Source organism: Mus caroli, chromosome 1 (assembly GCF_900094665.2).
Source record: "Mus caroli chromosome 1, CAROLI_EIJ_v1.1, whole genome shotgun sequence".
Classification (NCBI taxonomy): domain Eukaryota; kingdom Metazoa; phylum Chordata; class Mammalia; order Rodentia; family Muridae; genus Mus; species Mus caroli.
In genome coordinates, this window is record NC_034570.1 from 67,626,660 (window position 1) to 67,651,263 (window position 24,604).

General features: G+C 52.7%; 1 protein-coding gene across 8 annotated transcripts in view; it reads right to left on the reverse strand.

The window, feature by feature from the left end:
* The window catches only part of Tns1 (tensin 1), a 213,655-nt gene that overhangs the window by 169,580 nt on the left and 19,471 nt on the right, over nucleotides 1-24,604 (reverse strand). Inside the window, exon 1 of one of the 8 annotated variants that reach the window (XM_029474289.1) lies at nucleotides 10,528-10,651. The exons of the other annotated variants lie outside the window; for them this stretch is intronic. Within the exon in view, the coding sequence (XP_029330149.1) occupies nucleotides 10,528-10,560 (33 nt within the window). The 5' untranslated portion in view covers nucleotides 10,561-10,651. Of the gene's footprint in view, nucleotides 1-10,527; nucleotides 10,652-24,604 lie in introns of those variants that run through there. 8 annotated transcript variants of the gene reach the window in all.

Genomic DNA, 24,604 nt, shown 5'->3' on the forward strand with positions numbered 1-24,604 from the left:
GAGAGAGAGAGAGAGAGAGAGAGAGAGAGAGAGAGAGAGAGAAAATATTCTGGGGGCCAAACCCAGAACCTTGAATATGCTAACTGTATGCTATACTGCCTACTCTTGTGAAAATATTGTATGTTAAATTTCCTGTTTGTTTGATTTCTTTGAGCCAAGATCTCACCTTGTAGCCCTGAAACACAGGATCCTTCTGTCTCTACCCAACCCCCCACCCCCTAGGTTCTGGGATCACAGCGTGTGCCACAACTCATGAAACAAATTCCTTCTGGAGACTACACCACCAATTGTGTGAGAAAAGCAACAGGTTGGAGTGTTGTTCTTCTATCTGACCTGCCAAGTGTACCTAGGCCAGCAGGTCTCTCTCTCTCTCTCTCTCTCTCTCTCTCTCTCTCTCTCTCTCACACACACACACACACACACACACATATTTCCCCTCCAGACAGCACTACAAACACACACTCACCAAGCTCTGACAGTCAGTCCTTTGTAACCATACAAGAGAGCACACTCTAGACCAATGGTTCTCAGCCTGGGAGTTGAGACCCCTTTGAGGGGTCAAACGACCTTTACACAGTCATCACTTAAGACCATCAGAAAATACAAACATTATGATCCATAACAGTACCAAATTACAGTTATGGAGTAGCAACAAAAAAAAATTTATGGTTGGGGTCAGCAAGACATGAGGAACTGTATTAAAGGGCTGCAGCATTAGGAAGGTTGAGAACCACTGCTCTAGAACATAAAGCCTTGCACAGGCACGGCCCACTGTACAGCTCATTCCACACGTAGACTACAGAGTCTCCCACCCTGGGGACTCCTCAGGGAAACACTCCCTGCCCTGACATAGGTCCCTCCTCTACAGGAACTCTCCAGGGAACAGGCTCAGCTGGAGCCCTTTCTGGGCACACACCGAGGCCAAGTCGTGGACACTGCAGTGTGCAGAGGGATCTCATCACACACCTTGTCCCTGAGCCTCCCAGCTCTGAGCCAGGGCCAGAGGAGACAACTTGGCTTGGAGGAGGAAGAGTGGCCCACACACTAAGCAAACACAGGCTCCTATCTGACAACACGGAGGAGGTTCTGGGTGCTACCAAAACACAGAGAAATGCAGGCAGTAAGAGACTGGGTCAGAGGCAGCAAGCCAAAGAGACAGGAAGAAATAGACAGAGGGAGGAGGAGGAAGCCGTCTGAGAATGAGACAAGCCACAGAGAAGATAAGGGCAGAGAAGAAGTTAGGCACAAGCCACGAGTACACAGAGAGCAAGCATGAATAGAGGCACACAGCTAAGAGGGAACCAGGAAACAAAGAGGGACAGACAGAAGGACCCAGAAGCTCCCAAAGGCCATATCAGGGAAGAGCTGAGGCTCCGGACACAATGATAGCCGTGGCTTCAAAGAGCTCATTGTGAGGCAAATAATAAACGAAAAAATCAAAAGGTGGAGGATTAAAAACAGAATAGAGTCTCCAAGCTCCTCCCCACATTGTACAAATAAGTCACAAAGGATGAAACAGGGTTTGGAGGCACACCTGTAATCCCAACAGCCTGAGTTCAAGGTCAGCCGGAGACAGACCTGAAGCTGTCTCAAAAATAAAGTGGGAGATAGGTTTCCTGGACAGATGCCAATCAAGTGATCAAAGTAAGTTACTGTCACCCGGGACGAGATGAATGGAAGTGGTACCCGTGGGATGGCTGACCAAGTGTAGAGTATCACTCTCTGACAGTCCTGCCAAAAGCCACAACCTGAATCCAATCAAGAGGAAACATCAGGCTGAGGCACAGTCTACAAATGAAATGGCCCGGAGCCTTCACAAGTGACAAGGTTACGAAAGTCACGGGAAGACAGAGATTCCCAGACAGGAGGCGACTCCAGACACGGCAGCTAAAAGCAGTAGCTGATTCTGAACTAGATGTTTGTGGTGGCCTTAAGGACGTCTCAGGGACACCATAGTGTCTGAGAATTAGAAGGCAGTGGCATCTTCATGCCATCAACCTCTGATGTTGGCCTCTGTGTCCCCTGAAACGGAGTCCTCGTGAGGTCAAGGAGGTATTCAAAGTCGAGGGGGGGGGCAACAACTGCTCCCCCAAAGTTCAGGAGGGAAAGATCTTTGTGCCGAGTGAGTTTGCAACCATTCTGAAGCTTAAGATTGTTTTGAAATCAAAGATAGCCAGGCAGACTAGGTGAAAGGCAAGAAAGAGGCAAACAGACAAGTCCAGGGCAGAGGTAAAAGCAAAGCAAGAGGTTGGAGGCACCAGCAGCGCCTCCTGGTGGTCAAACTGAGCAGCAGCACTCCCTGAGCCGGTCCTGAATACCCCCCCAGCTCCAGCCAGGAGTCTACCATTCCAGACAGCTACTGCCTGGGTTCAGTGAGGGTAGGGGCCTCCACCCCCTTCCAGTCTGCTGTCTCTCCTCCCACTTTCTCATCTCAGAGTTTGGTTGTCAGATTTCCTGGTCAATTTTGTCAGACATCCTGGGGATGGGCCCCAGCCATGGCGTGGGGTGGGAGGTGGAACAGAGAGGGAACTTGCAGTGCAGTTGGAGAGTGATGTGAGGGAGGCAGGCAGGAAGTCCCAGGCCTCTTTCTTCCTCCCCACTTAAAGAAACAGAATTTGACATTCTAGCTAACCTTCCAAAACTCCCCTCCCTATGCCCCCAAGTCCAGCCCTTTCCCCAAAGCCTAAGGAAAAATCCCTTTCCCCAGAGCTCAGTAGGAGTCCTTACAGCCTAGTGGGCTGGAGGGGGCAAGTGACGCCTTCCAGGCTGTTAAGAGACTATCCAGGCTCATGCCTGGGACTGTGATACCACTGTCCCATCTGTCCTGGAAAACCTGAGTCTATAAACTTGCCCACAGTGGACCCGGAGGGCTAATGGGTGGTTCCAGGACTCTGACCTCCTCTAAGCAGTTCTGGGTGACTTTCCCCTCATCTAGCTCTGATGGAAGAACAAGCCTGGAATACACTGGGCTGTGTAGCCGAGTGCATTGACAACTTTCTCTGAACCTCAGTACAAGTCAAAGCTTCGAGCTGCAGAGGGAGGGGCTGTGCTGACAGCTGTGGGGAGCAGAGAATATGAGGACACGTTAGCCCCCTAAGGACAGACTATAAAAATCTGTGGGAGGAAAAGTCAGCTCCATCATCCCCAATGAGAAGCAGGCCTCAGCTTCCCACACTAGGAAGTAGGGTATCCAGGGATGCTATAGAAAGGCTCAACACGTGGATTCTAATGTCACAGGATGGTGGTGGAGATGGTTTAGGGTGGGTTAGCCTCCTCCCTCTGATACCCAAGGATGTCTCAACCCTACAGACCAGAGTCAGAGCTTGCTACAAGAGCAGGTTGGTGTTCAAGTCTGGCTCACCCTGCCCTGCTCGCCCATCTGGGACTGCTCCCCAGGTCCAGGCAGAGGATGAGAGTGAGCCCCATAAAGCCCACAAGCCCATAAAACATGCAGTGCCATCCAAGGACGGTGGCTTGTTAGGACAACGATTGCTGTCTTCCTGACAGGCGGCAGACAGCCACATGGGGCACAGCCAGGCCCTGCCCTCCTTGGATTAACAGGCAAGCCCAGAGGCAGGAGACATGGCCACAATGAAGGGAGGGGTGTCCTGGTGGCTCCAGCACTGTCCCACCTCCCTGTGAGCCAGAGTCAGAGCAAGGGAGCAGGGAGAGGTCCAGCTGGAAGCCCTGCTCCCCAGCCCTCAAGCCCCAGCAGCAGAGGGCTTTCAGAGCCTAAGGCCTTGGCCCATCTCAGCCCTTCCCTCTCTCCATTCAGCCAGCCAGAGGGTGTGGCACAACTGGCTGGACCATCAGGGGCTCTAGCCAGGCCTTGGTCCTGGTTGGGAGGAACTGCTTGCAGACAACTCCCTTCCTCGAGGGGCAGAGAGGCAAAGGGCTGTGTGCTAAAGGGGTCCACCCACTGTGAGAAAAAACCCCAGTTCTGCCCTCCTCTGGGGCTAAACAGCTCTGAGTGGCCAGAAAAGGACAGAAGTCTTCTAGCCAGAGAGCTGGGCAGCCTGGGAGATGGGATGGCCAAAAGCTGAGATAGGCTTTACCCTCTCCCTGTGACCCGGCCATCAAGGTCCCCTAGCCCTTAGTCGGGGAGTCTTAGTGCCTGCTCTCAGGCTTCTTCCTCCAAACCTCACCTTCACGGACAACACAGAGTTGACTCCCTCTTGGGCCCCCAATTAAGGGCCTGGCCTGCCCATGTTCTTGGTCACCCTGGTGGGAACTCTGAGTCACACTCAGCCCCTCCCTGCCCTCCCCCACTCTCTCAGCAGCTCGTTGCCAGATCCCGTGACTTTTGCCTCCTAATTCTCTCCACAGACAGTCTCTCTCTCTCTCTCTCTCTCTCTCTCTCTCTCTCTCTCTCTCTCTCTCTNTCTCTCTCTCTCTCTCTCTCTCTCTCTCTCTCTCTCTCTCTCTCTCTCCTGCTTTTCAATTCTGCTGCCTCTGACCCTTCTCAGCCTGGTCACTTCTGCCTAGGGCTGTTGTCATAGCTTCCAGGACCTCCGAACACCAACTTCAACTTCAACTCTGCAGGGGCCATGACACCCCCAAATGTTTCCCCCAAGAAGTCCAGGGAACATGCGGTACTCACAGGCAGGAGACTCATCCTCCATGCCCATCCACTCTCCCTGCCCACTGCCCACTCCCAACTGTCTATTCTAAATCCACACAGGCTGTGACCCCATCCAAGGCCCACCCATTGCAGGCCCGAGCTATCATTCCATGTCTCAGTAGCCTTTTATAAACCTAGCAGTACTAGAGCTGGTGAGATGGCTCAGTGATTATGAGCACAACCTGCTCTTCCAGAGGACCCAGGTTCAGTTCTCAGCATCCACATGGGATCTGACACCCTCACACAGACACACATACAGGCCAAACACTAATGCACATAAAATAAAAATAAATTGATTATTTTAAACAGACAGACAGACAGACAGACAGACAATAATAGCAGTACTGAGGACTGAATCCAGAATCTCACATGCTCCCACACTCCAGGCAAGCATTCTACCACGAAGGGACGTCCCCAACCCCTTGGTCTCCATTTTAAAGACAAGTTCAGCTTTCTCACACAAAAGCAGAACTAGAAGCCCTGGTCCCAGGTGCCGGTCCAACCCCCATGCTTGGCTCCTTGGTGTGAGCCATCCTGATCACTGTTCTATTCAGTATCTTCCTGGCAACATACTGTCATTTGGCTGGCCCGGCTAACCTGACCCTCTCACCATACCTGGACTGCACAAAACTATCCAGGAACCAAATCCCCTCCAGTGCAGCCTTCTAGACCTCCTGCCTGGTAGCTTTAAGCTTGCCAGTTAGATCTCCCAAGAGGAACCTGCTGAGACCCAGCCCAGGGCCTGCCTCCAACCCACCCACTGCATCTCCCCCATCTGTCTCTATCACTCCTCACCCTGGACACCTCCATTTCCATCTCCCTCCTCTCTTCTCTCCTCCCCCCCCACCCCCCACCACCTCACCCCTCTTTCTCTCCCTTCCTTCCACCCTCCCCCGCTCTTTCCCAAGTTAGTCCCTGGTATTGCTGCATTAAAACCTTCTGCTTCCCTGAGTGAAGTCAGCTACAGAACCAGGAGGTCACAGAGATGTAGACATCTGAGGTCCCTAAGCGTGGCCAGGTGCCATAGTGAGAGGGTGCAGCAGTTCCCTCCCTAAATCCTCAAAGTGACAGTGACTTCCATGAGGCTGAGGAACTGCCCAGGTCATGTAGATGAGCAAAGATGCAACAAGAACTCTAGTCTGTCAAAGGCAGTGCCCGAGGTCCCCAAGCCCTGCCCTTAGTGTGATCTCTGATTGGAGTGTCCCCAGAGGCCCTCAGTGACAATCCCAGGAAGGAGGCCTGGCATTCCATCACACTGGCGCTCCTTGTCTTAACCACCACCAATCTTTTCTTTTAACCTCCTATACTTGTGTTCGGAGAGGTCCCATCTTCTGTGAATCTACTTTAAAATTTTGTCCGCTTGGGGCTTAGGCGATGGTTCAGTGGTTAAGAACACTTACGGAGGACTTGACTGATCTCATGGTGGCTAAAAACCATCTGTAACTCCAGTTCTTCTGACTTCTGTGGGTATATGGCACACATGCGTACATGCAAGCAAAAGATTTATACACATAAAATATTAAAAAAAAAGAAAGAAAGAAACTATATGTCTCCCGAACTGAGTGTGATGACGCACACCTGTAATTACAGTCCTCGAGAGACAGGGATGGCAAGTCTGAGGGCAGCCTAGGCTATACAGCATGCCCAAGGCTAGCCTGAGCTACACAGCAAGACCTTGACTCTAAAAAACAACCACTGGGCTGGGGACTTGGCTTGGTTCGTAGAGAGCTTTCTCGGCATGCCAAATCCCTAGGTCTATCACCAGCACCATATAAAACTAGTAGAGGTAGGCATGGTCATGACTACCCCTAATCCCAGCACTTCAGAAGTGGAGACAGGTCGATAAGTATAATTCAAAATCATTTTTTATACATAGTGAATTCAAGGCTGGCCAGAACTACACAGACCGTCTTTTAAAATATGTATGTATGTATGTATGTATGTATGTATGTATGTATGTGTATAACCTGAGAGATATTTCCTAACCATTCCCCTCCCAAAGTCCAGGTTAGCCCTGATTTTTGGTAACACTCACACAAGTTATCAGTTGGCTACAAGTTGTTGAAGGATGTAGGCCTCCCAGTGGATGGCCAGGGCACAGAAGGAGCCTAAGTGGAAAAGCAGTTAACTGGTTTGTCACTATGTCATCTCCCAAACCATCCCTAAATTTCAAGAGTATTAGACAAGATCTCCTTCTACCCAGAGATTCAGTGGCCGCCCTCAACCCATTCCCTTGTCTCAGGAACACTGAGAACCATTGGCAAGATGGCCTTAAACAGCCTACATGGCACCCCCTCCATGATTCCCCTTCTATTGACCAAAGATGGACTGCTTGTCCCATCCTACCTCACAGAACCAGTGAGGTTCAAAGAAAATTGTGCAAGTTGAAGAAATACACAGAGATGGATACCGCAGAGAGAGAAGCCACTGGACTGTGGAGGAACGGCTCACTAGTCGACTCTCCATAACTCGTTCAGCTTACATTTAAATACAACCCACCCCCACCTGCCCAGAGTGAGCTGAGCCCTCCCACATCAATCAGGAGTCTAGAGGATGTGCCTACAGACTTGCCTACAGGTCAGTCTGACGGAGGCAACGTCTCAACTGAGACTCCCTCTTCCCAGATGCCAAGTTGATGAAGGACCCTAACCTAACCATCACAGTGACAGAAGTGAGATTTGCACCCTGACAAGTCACGCTCTGTCCTCTGTAGAGGAAGGCCTGCACTGTGGGGACCTTTGTACCTTTATATGACCCCATTTTCATTGACCTGAATGCCTTCCATGAAGAGCTTCCAGAATGAGAGCCTTGGCTGGGTAGGCAAGAGATCAGGTTCTAATCCTGCCTCTCCTGCTTGGTATTAGGAGAGCCATCCTTTACTGAGCTCTAGTGTGTGAGAGACATCTGCCTAAACATACATGAATTCCCAGTGGATATTTAATAACTGCATTCACGTCTTAGCAACAGAAATCTTATCCATGTTGGGGACCAGGACTCTATCTCTAACAGTAGGGGAGAAAACCTATTCGCCTTAAAGGTAGGTAGGAAAACCCATAGCACAGAGATGTGAAGAGTTGAGCCATTGTCACACAGCTCAGGAATGCTGAGACAGGGTTAAACCCAGGCACGTGGCACTTGCTGTCAATCCCATGAAAGAGGCAATGTACTTCCCTCTGACTTGTGTGCCTCACAGGTCACTTTAAGGATCTTTGCAACAGTAGAGTTTGGATACTGGTGCTGGTTAGGGCCTTGAAGTCTGACCCCATCCCCTCCATCAGGCAAAGAGAAGTAGAGGGAGAAGGTTCGGAGCAGAAAGCCAGTGGAGGAGATGCATGGCCAGAACCGTCCAAGGAACACAGGGACTCATTTAGGAAGCTTCTGGCTGAAATATTCACTCAGCCCTTGAACGGAACCCAGCTTAGAAACTGGAACCTGTCACAGTCTGCAGCTGGCCTTGGAGAACACTATCCAAGTTTCTGTGAGGTCCAGAAGACTCAAGGGACCAGTGCTCTGCAACTGGGCTCGCTCAGAGTAGGGTGAGGACTGAGCCTGGGTCCAGTCCCTAGTTCAGGCCAAATGAGCCACTCTCCAGCCTGAGAGCCAGTATCCTCCCTAGAAGGAAGGGCTGTAGTCTGCCGCCATCCCCACACCAACACATTCAATTAATAGATGTGTAATTATTTTCTAAATAAACTCCACTTAACTGTGTAATAGCAACTGGAAGCACTTGGTGGGAAAACCAACTTATGCATAATGCACTGCTGTGCTCACTGCTATGTTCCTCAGCTAACGAAGCAAGGTTGACTGCTAGGGCTTGTGAGGACTCTGGGCCACAGATGTGCCACTTTATAGATGCAACATCTGCTTATCTCCCCAAAGAGAACATGTGAATCCATATGCCCTGGGGACAAGGTCTACTTCCTCCAGACCCTGCCTTGACGGGCCTCAGTGAGGCTGCACAGCTAACCAGTTCTTGGCTCCAGGAGAGCTAGCCAGAGCCTCTCTGTCAGAATAGACACATGAGTCCTGTCCCACCACGTCCTTCCCAGGGAGATCCAGCCCCATCCTATCGGGGAACCCAGAATTCCCTAAGTCATGGAGGAAAAAAGGGTTCAACATTTTCTCAGTATCTGCAGGATGCCTGAGCCTCCAGTCTCTTGATTGCACTGTACGTGTATTTGCAGACAGGGAAACTGAAGCTCCGAAGCTGTCTTAACGAATACTGCCCATTAGGTTAATGATGGAGCCAGGATGTGAGCCCAGAACTGCCTAGTATCAAATTCCACCCACCTGCCATCCTGACAGACACCTCTCAATGCAAACTGACTCCCTAGAAGGTTTATGCAGCCTCTGTCCAGACCCTTCTTCTGATGGATGCCACCAAGTCATCTCCCCTCCTACTGCCAACAAACCCCAGCTTGGTCAATGCTTGTCCAGGAGCAAGTACCACTAAAGCTGCCTCAGGCAGGGCATGGCACTCCAGGATGCTCCCTCTGTCTGTGTGTGAGCTTCCACTGCAGAACAGTGGTAGAGATAGGGGCTGGGACATGTTAAGGGGGTAGAAAAGAATAGAGGAGAAGATGAAAGCTCTGCTGGTCTTACAAAAGCTTACGGAAAACCATCTACACGTGCCTTGATCACTAACCCCTGTTTCGAGGAAGGGCATCCACACTCAAGGATTTTTCACTGTGTGCTAGGCACTGCCCCGGGGCATTAAGATGCTCCCTTCTGACAAGCCCTCTGAAAATTCTTCTCTCCATTCATGGGGAAATTGAGGGCCACTGGGCTGAAGTCCTTCTCTTAAAACCTCTCAGCAGAAGTACCAACTGAGCCCTCTTGATGTCATCCCTGAGAGTCCATGTCTCTCCTGCAGGTTACCCTACCTACCACATCCTCAGCCCAGACACGAACTGGGCCAACACCCCCCATCAAGCAGCAGCCCAGGAAACTACTAGAACATCCCTTGTACAGGACACCCCACAGTCCTCAATCTACAGGCGGACATTTCATGGCAACCAGACCATGGGTCACCCAGACTCTCCTTCACAATATGCCCATAGGCGCCTGGTCCCTCCCATAACTTCGCTCAGCCTCATCCTGCACAGCTTGACAGGCCTCCTGAGGACTAGCTGCCTACAATAGAGAGAGGGCAAGCAAGCCACATCTGGATGCCGGGTCTGAAGCCCCTTCCCCCAGCCAGCCATGGCTCTCAGAAACCTCAGCCAAGGATGACTTCCTGGCCCTCCTGACCCCTGTGCATATCTCCCACAGCCTCTGAGGAAGGGGTCTCCTCTTGCCCTGCTCCCGGCAGCATCAAGTTGTTTCCCATCCCCCTTCCCGGGAGCGTCTACCCACTGGCTCCTTCTAGACTCCCACGTGGGCCCCAGACCTGTCGCAGACCCCTAGCCCTGCACACCTCTTCCAAAGGAGAGACAGGAAAAATGGGGAACTCTTGGTAAGAGCAGGAGACTTTGAAGAAAGGGTCTAGAAAAGACAAATGTGACAGAAACAGAATTCCCCATCAACGCGGCTATTTCTGGGTTTAAGAGTCTGGATGAGTACTCTGGGTCCTCAGTTCCCCATCTCTCACCCCTGGCCAGGGCACTGACCCTTGCTCCTCAGGCTCAGGCACAGAGCCACTGAAGGGAGTGACAATTTCCACCCCACTATTAAGAGGAACAAAACAAAAGTTTCTGACTCTGCTCACAGTGCCCGCATCAGTGGCCAGCTGAGGGAAGGAAGGGGAGACTGGGGGGCCCAGAGGCAGAGCCCAAGGACCTACAGCTCCAGTCTATTCTTGTGTGCGTATCCCCTTCGTCCGATTCCCCCCCCCCGACCCCCACCAACTAAGGCTCTTAGCTGAACAACAGTGGTGCAATCTCAGAGGTAAAGCAACAAGAACCTACCCAGAGCATGCAGGACAGACAAATCCACGTCATCTTCCCGGGGTCCTGTTTCTGTGCTGCGAGGCACGTGGGGGCCTGCCAAGGGCCCCCTGAGCTTGCAGCGTCCACCAAGCAGACAGAAGTGAGAGCAGAGTCCTAAGAGGCTGGTTCAGCCAGCATCTGGGCCTCCACCCCCCTCCTCCGCCCCCCTCCTCACCACTCCTCCTCTTGTCCCAGCCTTCTCTCTCCTCTCTCCTCCCAGACTCCAGGGCTGGCTGGGGGGGGGGGGNAAGAAGCTCGGCTTAGCAGGGGGTGNGAGAGGGACAGGGCCAAGAGAAGTCTGCCCAAGGCAGGGCTCTATGGAGCCAGATCCCCCACAAGCATACATAACATCTCTAGAAGCCATGGAAGCCCCCCCCCGCACCCTCCCCCCCTTCTCCTGATCCGGGGTCTTGAAGCCTGAGATCTGCTCCAAATCGTAGCCCAATGCAGAGACCCCACGCCAGAAGCTTCCAGAACATCAGTGGACACACAGACAGATTCCAATGGCATAGTCTGCAACACCCCAGGGCTTCTAGGCTTCTCCCCAAGATCCCTGGCCTCGGAACACACACTCATTTGCACATATGCAGCTAAGACAGACCCTGATGCCAAGGGCAAGCTCCCCAGAACAGGACAGGCCTTGACACAGGAGAAACTGGTGATAGAGAGGCAGGGCCCTGCCCCCAGGCTGTGGATTTCATCCCAGTTTTTTTTTCCTCCTGATTTCTTCCTCCCCTTTCTTTCTTTCTTCCCTCCAACATCTGTCCCAGCCCTTCCTGCCCTCTGAAAGGGAACCCGCTGCAGGCTCCTGCGAGAGTCTGTTTTTCTTGACTATACCCTGGGCCAACATTTGGTTTGCATTTTCCCACTTCCTTCTCTTTCTCCTCCTCCCCCTTCTCCCCCTTCTCCTCCCCCTCCTCTTCTTCTCTCCACTCCTGAGCCCAGATCTTTCCTTCCCACCCCTCCCCATGCAATATCTTTACCATAGTGCCCCACACCCTGCCCTCCCTGATCCCCCACCTCTGCCCAGGGGGACAAAGAGGCTGGGAAGAAGACAGTGTTCAGGTCCAAATACGTTCCCAGGAAGCCCTGCAGGGAGACCGACAGAATCTGTCCCAGGCCCCCACTGTCTGTATCCATCCCCCCCAAAATAATAAACCATCTCTCTCCTGAGCTCTGGCCTGGCTGGACCAAGTGAGGGGTGGGTGGAGGCCATGAATAACAACTCTCTGGAGAGATCCACGTAAGGACAGGGGCTCCGCCAACGCCCTCTGTGGATGCACAAACAGCAGGAAGCAGTCCAATTTACAAACACACACAGGCCAAGGACAGGGCCCCGCCCAGAGTAGGCACTTGGAGGCCATTTGCCTGGACTGAGTCACCCAGCAAAAAAGTCCTCTGGCCTGGGCTCCAAGGCACACGTATGAGTGAGCTGGGCATACCCACGTCACACAGACAAAGGGTTCCATGTCTCCTTCCTCTCTTTGACCTGTCCAGGATCATGCTTTGACACTGTATCAATGCCACATACAGCACCACCCGGAGTCATGGGGATCTCTGTCCAGCCAGGTATACAGACTCCCAACCCAGTCAAGTTATTCCCCTAGAAACAGAGGAAGGAGAGAACCACACTCCCTTTTCACCCGAGAAAACCCTACCCCACCAGATACTCAGGCGTCACACTATGGCAGAACTAACTACCATGCTTAGCCTTGGCGAGGGAAAGAGCAGAGGACTCCGAAATAGAGTCTCTAATTCTGGTCCTTCCTAGAGCCTAAGTGAATGAGTTAGGGTGGAGAGCCTAAGTCCCCTTTGCATCCTTCTCTAGGCTCTTCTGCAGAGCTAGGAGGCTGAGAAAGGGGGCTCGCATCCCTCACTTCTCAATGCCTGCAGCATCCCCAAGCCCAGGTTCCCTACCCCCAAACCCGACTGCTACAACCCAGCTGGCAGCGGCTCGGGAAGAGCCCAGTGTTTTTCCTGTAGTCATAAGGATCCACAGACAGTCACCCTTACAAACTTCCTCCCCTCCTCTCCTGGTTGGAGCATTACAGTAGAGTTTCCTGAGAGCCCTGAGCCTTGCTATGCCCAGACCCCATCACTGGTCCTCCTGGATCCTCTTCTCTCTGAAGATACTCAAGAGTTCCCCTGCCTGTTCCCACAGCCCTTAGCTGCTGTCACAGAAGACATATGCCCCAATCCCCAGCTGCTTTCTGGGGAGTTCTGGAAAATCAGGTCAGAAAACAGGCCAAAGACACCATAACAATGGCACCAACTTGTCTGACCTCCATGACCTTGAAGGGGCTCTCCAGTCTCCCTTCCTTGGATCAAAACCACCTAAGGGTCCTCTTAGAGGAAACAACGCCCCCTCTCCTTCTTTGCCAAGTTCTTGGTGGCCTCTCCTGTACTTTAACCCTTCCCTGTAAAGAAAGGGTTTTTTACTACTTAATGATTATCTCCCTGTTGACTGTTAAATGCCAGCCAGCCTTGCTGTCGTCAGCTCTTCAGAGCTACCTGTGTCCTCCCAGAGCTGAACATGGGCGAGCTCCCTTTTTGTATCCCTCGAGCCAAGTATACAGAAAATGCTGAGATGGCTCAGCAAGTCCCATGAGTTGTTCTCTGACCTCCACACATACACACATACGCAGTGGCATTTGTGTGTGTGTGTGCATGCAAGGAGAGACACACATGATAGATAGATAGATAGATAGATAGATAGATAGATAGATAGATAGATAGATAGATAGATAGATAGATGTAATTTGGGGGTTTTGAGACAGGGTCTCACTATTGGAGTCCTGGGTGGCTTAGAACCCACTACATAGAAAAAGTTCTCAAATTCATAGAGATCCACCTGCCTCTGTCTCCGGAGCACTGGGATTAAAGGTGTGTGTCATCATGTGGGGTTAAATGTAGTTTACACAAATAAAATTAAAAACCGAAAGAGCCTGGCATGATGGTGTAAGCCTTTAATCACAGCACCAAGGAGGAGAGGCAAGGTGGATCTTTGTAAGTTCGAGGCCAGCCTGATCTACGCAGTGAGATAATGGGTTATAGAACAGCCAGGGCTACATAGAGAAACCCTGACTAGAAAAAAAGAAAAAATAAAAATGAGTAAGTCAACCAATTAGTCAAGAGGCCCTAACATATTTTCCTTCTGTTAGCATCTCCTAAGCGCTTCCAAACCCTTCATTCTCTCCCCTCAAACAGATGTGAGCAGTCCTGCCTGCTACCTTTGCCCAAGCTTGCAATGCCCACCCATTGTCAGGACTCCCTCCTGTCAGCCATGGCCTCTGATTTGAACCCCAGCAGGCAAACCCGCTGGAGGGCTTGCTCATCTTGGGAGCCCCACATGATGCCCAGAGCCTACTGTGTTACATGCAGCAGACACCGGGTACACACTGGTGAGCTGGCTGGGTTCCCCATGGGTGACACCAGGAGCCTAAGAGCCCGGCCATCACCCTATGCCACGCTGCCTCCCTTAGGCAGCAGTGGCTGGTTTCATTTCCTCCAGCAGACCTCCTGGCCCCTCCCTCTAGCCCCCCTATGGTGCAGCCAGCTGAAGAAACAGGCTTGTCTGTGGGCTCTGGGCCAGGGGTGGCTTCCAGACACCCAGGGAGGGTCCATGGGCCAGGGAATGAACTAATGGTCTTGGCTGTTCTCCTCTCCTCAATTTCCTTGCCTGCAGAATGGTCAGACTGCCGGTCCCGGCATCCCTCCCAGCCCTACTCCTGCCATGTCAAAGCATCCTAGGAGCAAGTGCCCCCAAATCCATTCTTCCCACACACACCCCCAGCATGTCCCTCAAAAATCTGCCAGTGTCTCACCCAGCTTTCATTATGGCAGTGAGCCACCCCTCGGCCCCACCTGCCACAGAATCTGAAGGTCACAGAGTGTTAGAGCTTTTCTAAGCTCAGCCTATCTGAGCAGGCATCATCCATCCCTGCCCTCCTCAGTTCTTTGGAGGGACCTCACTATCAAAGAACCAAATCTATATTTTTATGTAAAAACTGATTACAAAATATGGAAAATGCACATTTTAAAGTGTTAGCTATGTTTGTTTGTTTTTTTTTTTTTTTTAATTTGGAAAGGCAAATTACTTATCTGTCAAAATGATCTGACCTTTGGGACACTTCTCACCTCACCTCGGGCCCTTTTGAGCAGATAACTAGCTGCATTGTGGTCAAGGGCAGGGCAGCGCGTGATCTCCCAGGAGTCTCATTAAGAGCATAGTTCATGGTCCTCTGCCTCCGAGACCCCAGACTTCCCAGGTTCTTCTAAGTTTCTCCTAAGTGCCTTGCTCGGCAGTCTTCACATGGCCAAAGGTCGCCCTCTGCTCTTCCCCTGCAATGCATTCTCTTTACCCTGAGGTTGGACACCCAAAGCCTCTCTCTAAGACAGAAGAGAGTGCAGAGGGCTGGAACACTCAGCTATAGATCTCCACATTCCTTCTGCCCGTCAGACTCTGCCACTTGCCCCTTACCGGGGAAAGATTAACACTAACCAACCAGTCATCCTACCAAGCCTCATTTTAAAGAAACTGAGGCACCGAGAGGTTGAGCAACTTGCTGGAGTCCCACAGCTAGGACGTGAGTCAGTGGAGCCCAGGCATCTGAGTCCTCCTCTCCTAGGGATAGCAATTTGTTGTGTTGCCCCTGGAGCTTAACAGTCAGTCACCCAGGAACAGCAGTCATGCTCCTGTGTTATGGTGACTGTTAACTGTCCTCTTCACTTCTCATTCAGGAGCTGACACTGACAACACAGCTCCAGGAAGATCAACGGGCCCCAGGCTCAGCAGGGTGCAAGGACACACAGAAGGAAGAGCTAAGGTAAGTGAGCTTGTGTACATGGGTCAAGATGAGACCCACTGGCTTTCCCCTGGCAGGCAGGAGTTAGACCCTGCTGCTTCTAGAGCCACTCTTTCTAACAAAGCCACACCATCTTCCCCATGCACAGGCATTCTTTGAAGTCTTTGGGGTCCCAGTAGCTCCTGTGCCAGCCACTGCGCTGGGATGTCTATGGTGCAAACGTACAGGCAAGGATTGAGTGGGTGCTCCAGTCCCATCAGCAAGCTCTGAACACCAGGCACTTCACCCTGATGTCCACTGAGGCCCCTCATAGACAACCCCAGGCCCTTCCCCCAAGCCCAATGCCCCACTGACTAAGGTTGCTGCCCCACACTCCAGAAATCTGAGTGCTCTGTGGAAGGTAAAGTCTCAAGCAGTCCCAATTTCAGCCTTCATTCCCACAGCCGACACAGGAAGGATCATGGACATCCTGCACTCCCCGTCCCCCACCTCCAGTCCACCAGCGCCCTGGAAGGGGACAGTGTCTGGGCCCAATCCTGATAATTTTTAATAAGCTCCTTCCCGGCTCCATGATTTTGATCTCCTTTCCAGCTCTAATTTCCTGACTGACTCGAGCCCTCAAAGGCTGCAAGAGGCAGCTGCCACAGATGCTTGTTGCCCTTGCTGCAAGCCCCTAGCTCGGTCCTGGCTCTGAGGAGGTCTAGTGGAGCCTCTCCTACCCTGCAGATGAGGAAAGGGAATGGCTGGACGGCTGGATCCACTGACCTGGTCCCGGCTGGCCATTTCTCAGTGCAGACTGTTCCCAAAGCTGAAAACCGGTGTCTGCAACATCTGGACTCAGAGCCTAAGGGATGGTGGCTGGGGCTCCAGCCCTGCACTCCCCCAGAGGCAGCGCCTGCCTCCCAGCCAATCCCCAGGGACAATGCATTTTGCTGGAAAATTTCAAAGCATATCTTGGGTGACTGGGGCAGAAGCCTGCTGGCACCTTTCCTCACTGCGGAATGGCAGAGAGGGAAACTGAGGTACAGAGACAGCACCTGTAATAAGGAGCTAAAAATTCCTGAGGGGTAGGAAGAAGGGAAGAGTGACTAGGGACATCTTTCCGTACCTGAAGAGGGCAAGTAGGAAGTCAGAAAAAAATACCCTTAATTTTTGTTGAGTCCCCTTCAATAGAGTGAGCACATTGTTAAACACCCTATGTGTGATACAGATTTTATATATATATATATAATTTCCATTCTACACATAGGAAAACTACTTGGACTAGTTGTACTAGCTGTCACTGTCCAGACCCTCAGCTTGTCGGTGAGAATGTCAGAATTCGAAGTCAGGCAGGCTGGCTCCATCACAGATTCTCTTAACCACGGTGTACCCACCATTCTGGAGCTGAAGTAGCTCCACAGAGGATCAAGACACCGAAGCCCTCTGCCTCTGGAAGCCTCATTAGAGGCTGCTGGGGCAATGATAGCCATGCTGTTGGGGGGACCCGCTGATCCTCCAGTCAAGATTCCTGCCCCGTCCCTTATTTTGGCTGCGTCCCACATAAGCTACTTTGAAGACACTGCCAGGGTTTCTCTAGAGGAATCCTAGGGAAAAGAATGCTCAGATAGACCTCCATTCTCAATACGGCAAGTGCTACCTCAGAATGCCCCCCCAAACTCCACGTGCTGACCCCCTCCCTGGGAGACATGCTTTTCTTATGCTGTTCTGAAGCCACTCTGCCTTTCTGAATAGGCAGAGTCAAAGCCACCTAATAGCTACTCCCTTTTCATCTCATCTCCTTGCGTTAACTAACTCCAGGGCCTCTGAGATTGGGAGGTGGGGGTGGGGGGTGGAGGGGTTGGGAGTTTCCAGGAAAAGGCTTCTCTTCCTCCAGAAATTTAAAAAAAAAAAAAAAAAAAGCAACTCCCGAAATGCCCCCCCACCCGGTCCTCTAATTTCTAGGACCATTCAAGACTCAGAGCTTTCCATCAGACTTCTGATGCTAAGGGTTTGCACTATGGACTGACAGCTACTCCCCCTCCTGGGTCGTCTAGCATGGGCTAGGGACTCCCCCAGGATTCCCTACAGTCATGAGAGCCACAAGCTGACAAGGCCACAATGGTGAGTCCCTGAAAGTGAAAGGTAATCCATCAAACTTAACGGGGGAAAGGAGGAGTCGGCTGGAGGGCTGGAAGGGACCAGGTGACGCGTTACCTGGCTGCGAAGGCAGAGGCGCAGGGGCAGGAGGCAAGAGAAGAGGTACTTGCCCCAGCGGATCACGCAGGAGAAGCACCAGCTCAGCCGAGTCATGTTGCCCGGGAAAGTAGGTGCCCAGGGCACACGGGTGACGAGAGAAGGACCGAGACGCCTGTTGGAGACCTAGGGGCAGAAAATCAGTGCCCTGTTCCCGGCATCTCCCGGGGCTTCGGTCCCCGAGGAGCAGCTGGGGTATCCTGCCCCCTCTAGCGGGAGGAGCGGGACAGCGGACCCTCGGCGCGGCGCCAGCCTGGCTCCATCTCCTCGGAGCCCCTTCGGGCAGATGCAGGGCGCTTCCACCCCGGGGGCCTTCCTCCGCCGCTCCCTCTCTCCTCCTTCCGCGGCGACGTACCAGCCTCCAGCCTCCAGCCTCTGCTGCTGCCGGCTTCCTGGGCGCTAGAGCCCGGTAACTTCTGAAGCAGTGGGGACCGGGCAGAGGCGGTGCCAGGCGCAGGGCGGCCGCCTGCGGGAAGGAGCGACAGCAGCATTGTGCTCGCGCTGCAGTGAGTGTGAGTGTGTGTGCGCGCACGTGGATTCCCTCTAGGCCTCCCTCTGATTCCCAGATTGCTCCCCAGAGCATAATGTGATTAACTTAAACGGAGGCCGCCGGCTTCCACCGCCCACAGGGCGTGCACATGGGGACCCAGATCAACTTTGGCATCCTCTGACCCTGGCCACACCCCTACTCATCGTCGGGGATCCCTTTGCAGCCCACTCTAGAAGTGAGGGGGCCCAGAGCACAAAGCACCCCAACAGGTTGGAAGGACCACGCCTCCCTCCTGCTGGGGTTGTTGCGTGCTCTTCTTCGCATTTTCTTGCCTTGCCGGGTGCCACTTCCCTGCCTCTGAGAGAGTCTGGGGGTTGGTTGTACATGGTGTGGATTTCGGGAATAGGGTTTGGGGGGTCATTACACTCGAACCCTAGAATTAGAAATAGGGAAAGAAAAGAGGACAGACGCGGGGTTCTGGAGAAACCAGCAGACAAAGGCAAAGAGAGGACCAACAAGCAGTGTGGGGGAGTGGCGGCAGCCAGCGCTGAATTTCGCCTGAGTCTGTGGCTGCCGAGAAGCTAAGAGGGCAACGGGCCAGGAGCTGAGCTGAGGCTGCTTCCTCAGCAACTGGACACTGCTCCCTCCCGCCCCCCGCAGACCCTGGCCCCTCTCCCACTGCCGCAATCCCGGAGCTTGCCTGGGCTTCCCCCAAAACCCACCCATCTCAAGACCAGATTTCTAGGTGTGTTCCGCTGTCTCCTAACTTCCAGGGTCTTTCTCAACTTGCAGCTAAGGGCCTGAGAGTCTTATCTGCCGCCGCCCCCCACTCCCACCCCCAGACTCTCCTGCAATGCAGAGACCTTCTTAGGTCCACCCTGCCCCAGCCCCCACAAACTCCCTCCTCTCCCGCACTTTCCCTACCCCACATCAGACAACACGGGTTGGGGGGAGGGGGGAACGGATGGGCAAAAGGCCAACCAGGGAGAAGAGATAGTTCCTGGTGTGCGGGTAGAGACAGAGAGAGACAGACATGAGGGCAGCCAAGCAAGGGGCCCCCATGATGAAACTTCAAGATGAAGACGACGGGGGGGGTGGGGGGGGGATGGGGAGTGGTCTGACTGCACTTATGAGAGCCCATTCCTGGGAAGTGAGCCTTTGTCTGTGCCCACTAACCCCAGGGATGTCCCTGGCACTGCTCAGTCCTCTTCCAAGCCTGAGGGGAACCTCACCCTTCATAGCCTCCCCACCTTGGGACCACAGGAAAGAGACTGAGCCTGGAGGAAATGGAGTTTAATCCATAGCATGTGGGCTGATGCTTAACTGAAAGGAATCACTAGTTGAGTTTTTAAAGATGGGAGGAAGTTCCTCAGATAGAATTGGCTGACTTGAGGCTCTGCCTAACCCCAGGGAGGAAAGCAGGGTAACTTTTTCTTCAAAGGATTCTCAGTCAGTGCTTAGGGTATGATAGATACTCCACTGAGCTGGATGGAGGAAGGACTGGTGGGCAGGAAGGGAAAGAGGTGATGGCGAGACCCAGCCTTCTGCAGCCTAGAATCCTGCCGGACAGGGCACCTAGGCAAAGTTTTCCATTGCTAGCCTCTGCCCAGCAGGAGGAACCTTTGGCCAAGGACCCTCCTCAGGGAGAGCAAACAGTTTGTGACACCCAGGACAGAAAGCCAGACCAGTTGCTTCCTGGAGAGTCCTTACAAATGTACCACACCCTGCCTGTCTCGGTTCATGAAAGTCAAGGTAATTCTCCACAAATCCACTGTTCTAAGTCTACCAGAATCCCTGTGGAATCTCTTTACCCTCTCAGAACCATCCATTCCACGATACCCTGCAAGGTTCTAGCAAGAACCCCTTTGACTTTCTCTTCCTTCAAAACTTCAAAATGGAGGGAGAGTCAGGGTAAGCTTCCAATTCCCAAAGCCTCCTCCCAGTCTTGTTTTGGGTTGTTTGAGACAGGATCTCACTACGTGGCCCCGGCTGACCTGGAACTCTCTATATAGACCAGGCTGGCCTCGAACTCAAACAGATCTGCCCGTTTCTACTTCCCAAGTGCTAGCATTACAGGCTTAAACCACCATGCCTCCCTCTCCTTCCAGTCTTGATTCCCCTGCTCCCTCAAGTCCCTGAGGGCACCAGCTAGCCACTCCATCCAGTTCACAGTGGCTTCTTGGTCTACGCCCCTCCCTGCCAGCTCTGCTTCCGGGCCTGTGAGGCTCAAAAGGTACACAGTTCCTCACTCATGGATCAGATGCAGACACAGGGGACCATGGATTGGAAGTGAAATATGATATGGTAGAAGGATTAGGTGAACCTAGGCAGGACCCTGGTCTGACAGAGGGTTTCACTAGCAGACACCACATAAAGACTCTCTACTGCCTTCATGTGGGGACTCAACAGTGAACCTCAGGTTCTTATCTCTGTCTCTCCAGTGATACTTTTGATACATTTATTTTGTCTGTGTTCGTTAGTTCCTTTGTTTGCTTGTTTGTTTATTTGTTTGGGAAGCATGCGCATGTCATGGCTTACATGTGGAGGTTAAAGTTCAACTCGCAGTCGTCAGCCTTCCCCTACCAAGTCGGTCCTGTGGGTTGAATTCAGGTTGTCAGGCTTGGCAGCCAGCCCTTACACCCCGATCCCCCAATGACATCTTTAAAGGGCTGGTCACACCATCCAGTGAATGACTGATTGCTTCTGGTCTCCCTGTCCATAAGGCAGGACCTTCCTAGGCTTCCACAGACCCAGGGCCTGACTTCCAGCCCTGACAGCTCCTGCTCTTCTCCACTCCTCCCATCCTGCTAGACTCCAAGTGGGCATGGGATAAAGTCCTTCAGGGCTTGAAAGAATAGGAATTTCTTCGTCTGGTCTGATAGATGGGTTGTATAAGCTCCTGGCACCATGATGGGCTGTGTCCCCCTCAAACTGTCAGCCAAAATAAATATACCCTCTCCTGAGTAGATTTTGTCAGGTATTTTTTTAAATTATTTTTTTTCTTCTTTTCTTTTTTTTCTTTGAGTGACTGTGTGTGTGTGTGTGTGTGTGTGTGTGTGTGTGTGTGTGTGTGTGTGTGTGTGTGTGTGTGTGTGTGTGTGTGTGTGTGTGTGTGTGTGTGTGAGAGAGAGAGAGAGAGAGAGAGACAGACAGACAGACAGACAAACAGACAGACAGACAGACAGGAGAGAGGCATGTAGGTAGCTTCAGAGGCCAAAAGATGACAGGTCCCCTGGATCACAGGTAGGTGAGAACTGACCTGGAAGCAGATCCCAACCCCAGACAGGGTGAAGGCCATCTGTGATCTACCCACCCCCACATATCCACATATTCTTAGATCAGGGCCAGGGGAGTCCCCTTTTCCCATAGCAAATCAAGGCAAGGAGAAAAGGGTTCCCAAAGGGGCCAGTACAGGTGTCAGGAAACAAGAGAGCAGGTCACAGCGCAGCTGTGCCCTGGGACAGGCGTGGGAGGAGGGTCTACCTGGCAGCCCAGCACAGAGTCTCCTCTGTTGGTTTTGTCTTCCAGGACAAAGGCAACTCCTGTTAGAGGAGAGTCCCAGAGCATTTGATCTCAGGCTCCCAGACTTTCTTTCACACCTAGAAAGAAGTGTGCAGGCATGGTTCCCTGGGGACCTCCCAACCCTTCCCCAGGAAGGGCTTGGATCCAGTAATTCCCCTTTTCTCCCTACTCGCCACCTGCTCACAAGAGCCAGTGTCCCTACCCTCTCTTGTGATGCCCCAAAGGGCCCAGGAGGTTTGCAGTCAAATTCTCCCACCCTCAGGTTGGGTTCTTGGTCCTTCATCTCCCCCAGGGTCCTCTCAACTGTACTCACAAGATCAAACACCCATAAAACTCACACCCAGCCCCAGGCCACTCTGCCTACAACAGAACAGATTCCTGCAGAGTAGACCTGACTCACAGGGGCTCAAGTGGCAACAGCTCTAGGCAGCCTCCTCTGGCCAGCCCACAGGAGTCCTTCTCCCTCCAGTTCTTCTGTGGGCACTGATAGCTCATTCCCTCCCAGTACTTGGCGCCATTCCTTGTTGATATATCTGCTGGCTTCTTCATTCTCCCTTTTTTCCCCACCAGAAGGCCAGCTCTAGAGGCCACTGTCCACCACTCTCAGGTGCACCCTAGTACCCAGCACAGGATCCGACATGTGGGCGGTAAACAGGAGCTCACTTGAGGTGGACGCAGGGAGAAGAGAGGGAGGGATGAAGGGTGAAACATCCCTTCCAGATTCCAGATCCAGGCCATTGGTCACTTTGAGAGTTCTGCTGTCACTGCAGCCAGGCCAATAAGATCTTTATGTCCCCTCTCTCCTCATCCTGACAAGAGACACCTTGATCTCTCTTCTGAACCAGCCCTCTGGTGTCCACTCAAACTTAGAAATGCTCCACCCCTTCCCTACCCCTGCTTGTCACAGGACTCTGAGGCCCTGATTGCTTACAGTGATTTGCTATACATGGCCAGCAAGTATCAGTGCCAAAACTGACAGAGGCCTCTGTTCCTGGCCCATTGCTTTTCCATAGTATAACATGGTAGCCAGAAGGAGAGAAGGCAATGTCTGTCCTCTTAGAGGTGTTCATTCACCACTGCTAACCCAGGTCTCTGATCTTCTACAGCGGGGAAGTTCCTCCTGATAGCTAACCTCCAGTCCCCCTCTCAAATTCCAACCGTTTCTTTCCTTGAGTCTGCCTTCCTAGGGAAGAATAGCTTGGTCACTCTCTTCTATACAATAAATGCCTCCAGACTGGCAGCACAGTATTCAAGCCCCCTCCTCTCCCCACCCCCACCGCTCTCTGTTCTCTGGGCTGAGAATCCTGGTCCTCTGGGCCCCTTTCCAAATGATTTCCATCACCACTCAGCGGCCTAGGACATGATTAACGGTGGGTGGGGGAGGAGTGGGAGTGGGGACAAACCAGGCAAGCTATTGATCCACTAGGGACCCCCAGGGTGGGGAAGGAAGGGCAAGGGTCCTGAGGTCATCCCGGTCATCCCTTCTCCCTGGAGTGTTCTTTGCAGGGCCCAGAATGGAGACTGCAGGCCTGGGAGCTGGGCTGCTGGGTGGGAGCCCAGGCCCCACAATAAGATTACAGCAGGGAAGGTCTAATTGATTCTGATGGATCTGAGAAAGGCGGGGATGAATGGGGAGCACGAAGGAGTGCAAGGAAGGAGGGTGGTGGAAGGGGATCCAGAGAGCTGGGCAGGGAAACCCCATTTTGCATCAGCACTAGCTAATTCAATCATGGAGTGCCCTGCCCCCACCTCCACAGCCCCTCCCCTCCTGGGAAACCAGCCACTGCCAGCCTCACCCCCACTCCACAGAGAGGCACAGGAGCAGAAAGCTGACCTAAAGCCTCAAGACTAGGGACCCAGATGAAAAAGAAAGGCTGAGACAGACATTCCCTGGAGGAGGGAAAGATGGGGGCAGTCTGAGGCAGAGACAGATCAACAGGTTCTGCCTACCTCTCCTTAACCATGTCTCTTCACCAGGTCCCTTTCTCAGGCCACTTCCAAAACTGTGGCACATGGAAACCTAAAAGTGGATCTTGTGACTCCCATGCTCCTGCCTCAGCCTTGGCCTCAGCCTGGAGCCTACAGATATCTGAGAACATGGGCAGAAGCCAGGTCATTGGGACAGACCTCTTCAGGACAGAGAGGACAGAAGGAAGGAAAGGACCTCCAAGAGAAAACACCAAGCTGACTGAGGGAGGGACTAAACAGAACCCCACAGTCTGGAGCAGGGAGAGGACCAGCAAGTGGAGAGGGGGGCAGAGCAGGGAGACCTAGCAGGGCCAAGCTGAGGGGCTGGAAGAAGACGATTGGCTCCTCCCTTCTAGAAAGAGCAAGGTAGAAAAGGAAGGGACACAGGAAGAGGGTGATGGCACAGACCAGCCACCCAAGGACACTGAATTGAGAAGCAAGCCAGACCTGGCTCCATCCACTGCCTGCAGAAACAGCCGGTCCTGACGAGATTGCCTTCCCAGGCTCAGTGCACAGGAAAGGAGTTGCTGCAGCGGGTCCAAGCTCAGGTCTCCAGATTGTTCTAGCCACCATAGTCCCCAGAGTGGAGAACCTTAGAAGGACCTGGACAGGTCCCGAACAGGTTCTTAGACGGTGTGATGGGGTCAAAAGCCCACCTAGACATAAGACCTTCCCACCCCACAGGTGCAAGGGATATGACACCCTGATACCGTGATTGGTTCTAAACAGCGATACCCTTCAAGTCAAAGCTAGACATTCTCCTACAGACTTAATCCCTCCTTTCCCCCAATCTGAGTGGTACAATTTGGATTCCTCCTCACCCTGACCCCAAAATTCCCAATCCTATTCCATGATCCCTTGAGTCCAGTTTCTAACACATTTTTCCTCTTGCTCTGTGGTAGCTTCAGGGTAGAACATGCCTGGCCAGGCTCAAACAGACCAGAGAGAAGGTCCTATCTTGCCCTGTGAATGGACCAATCTGGGTTCCAGCCCCTCTGGGAGACTCAACCTTCTCCTCTGTGAAATGGGCATCACC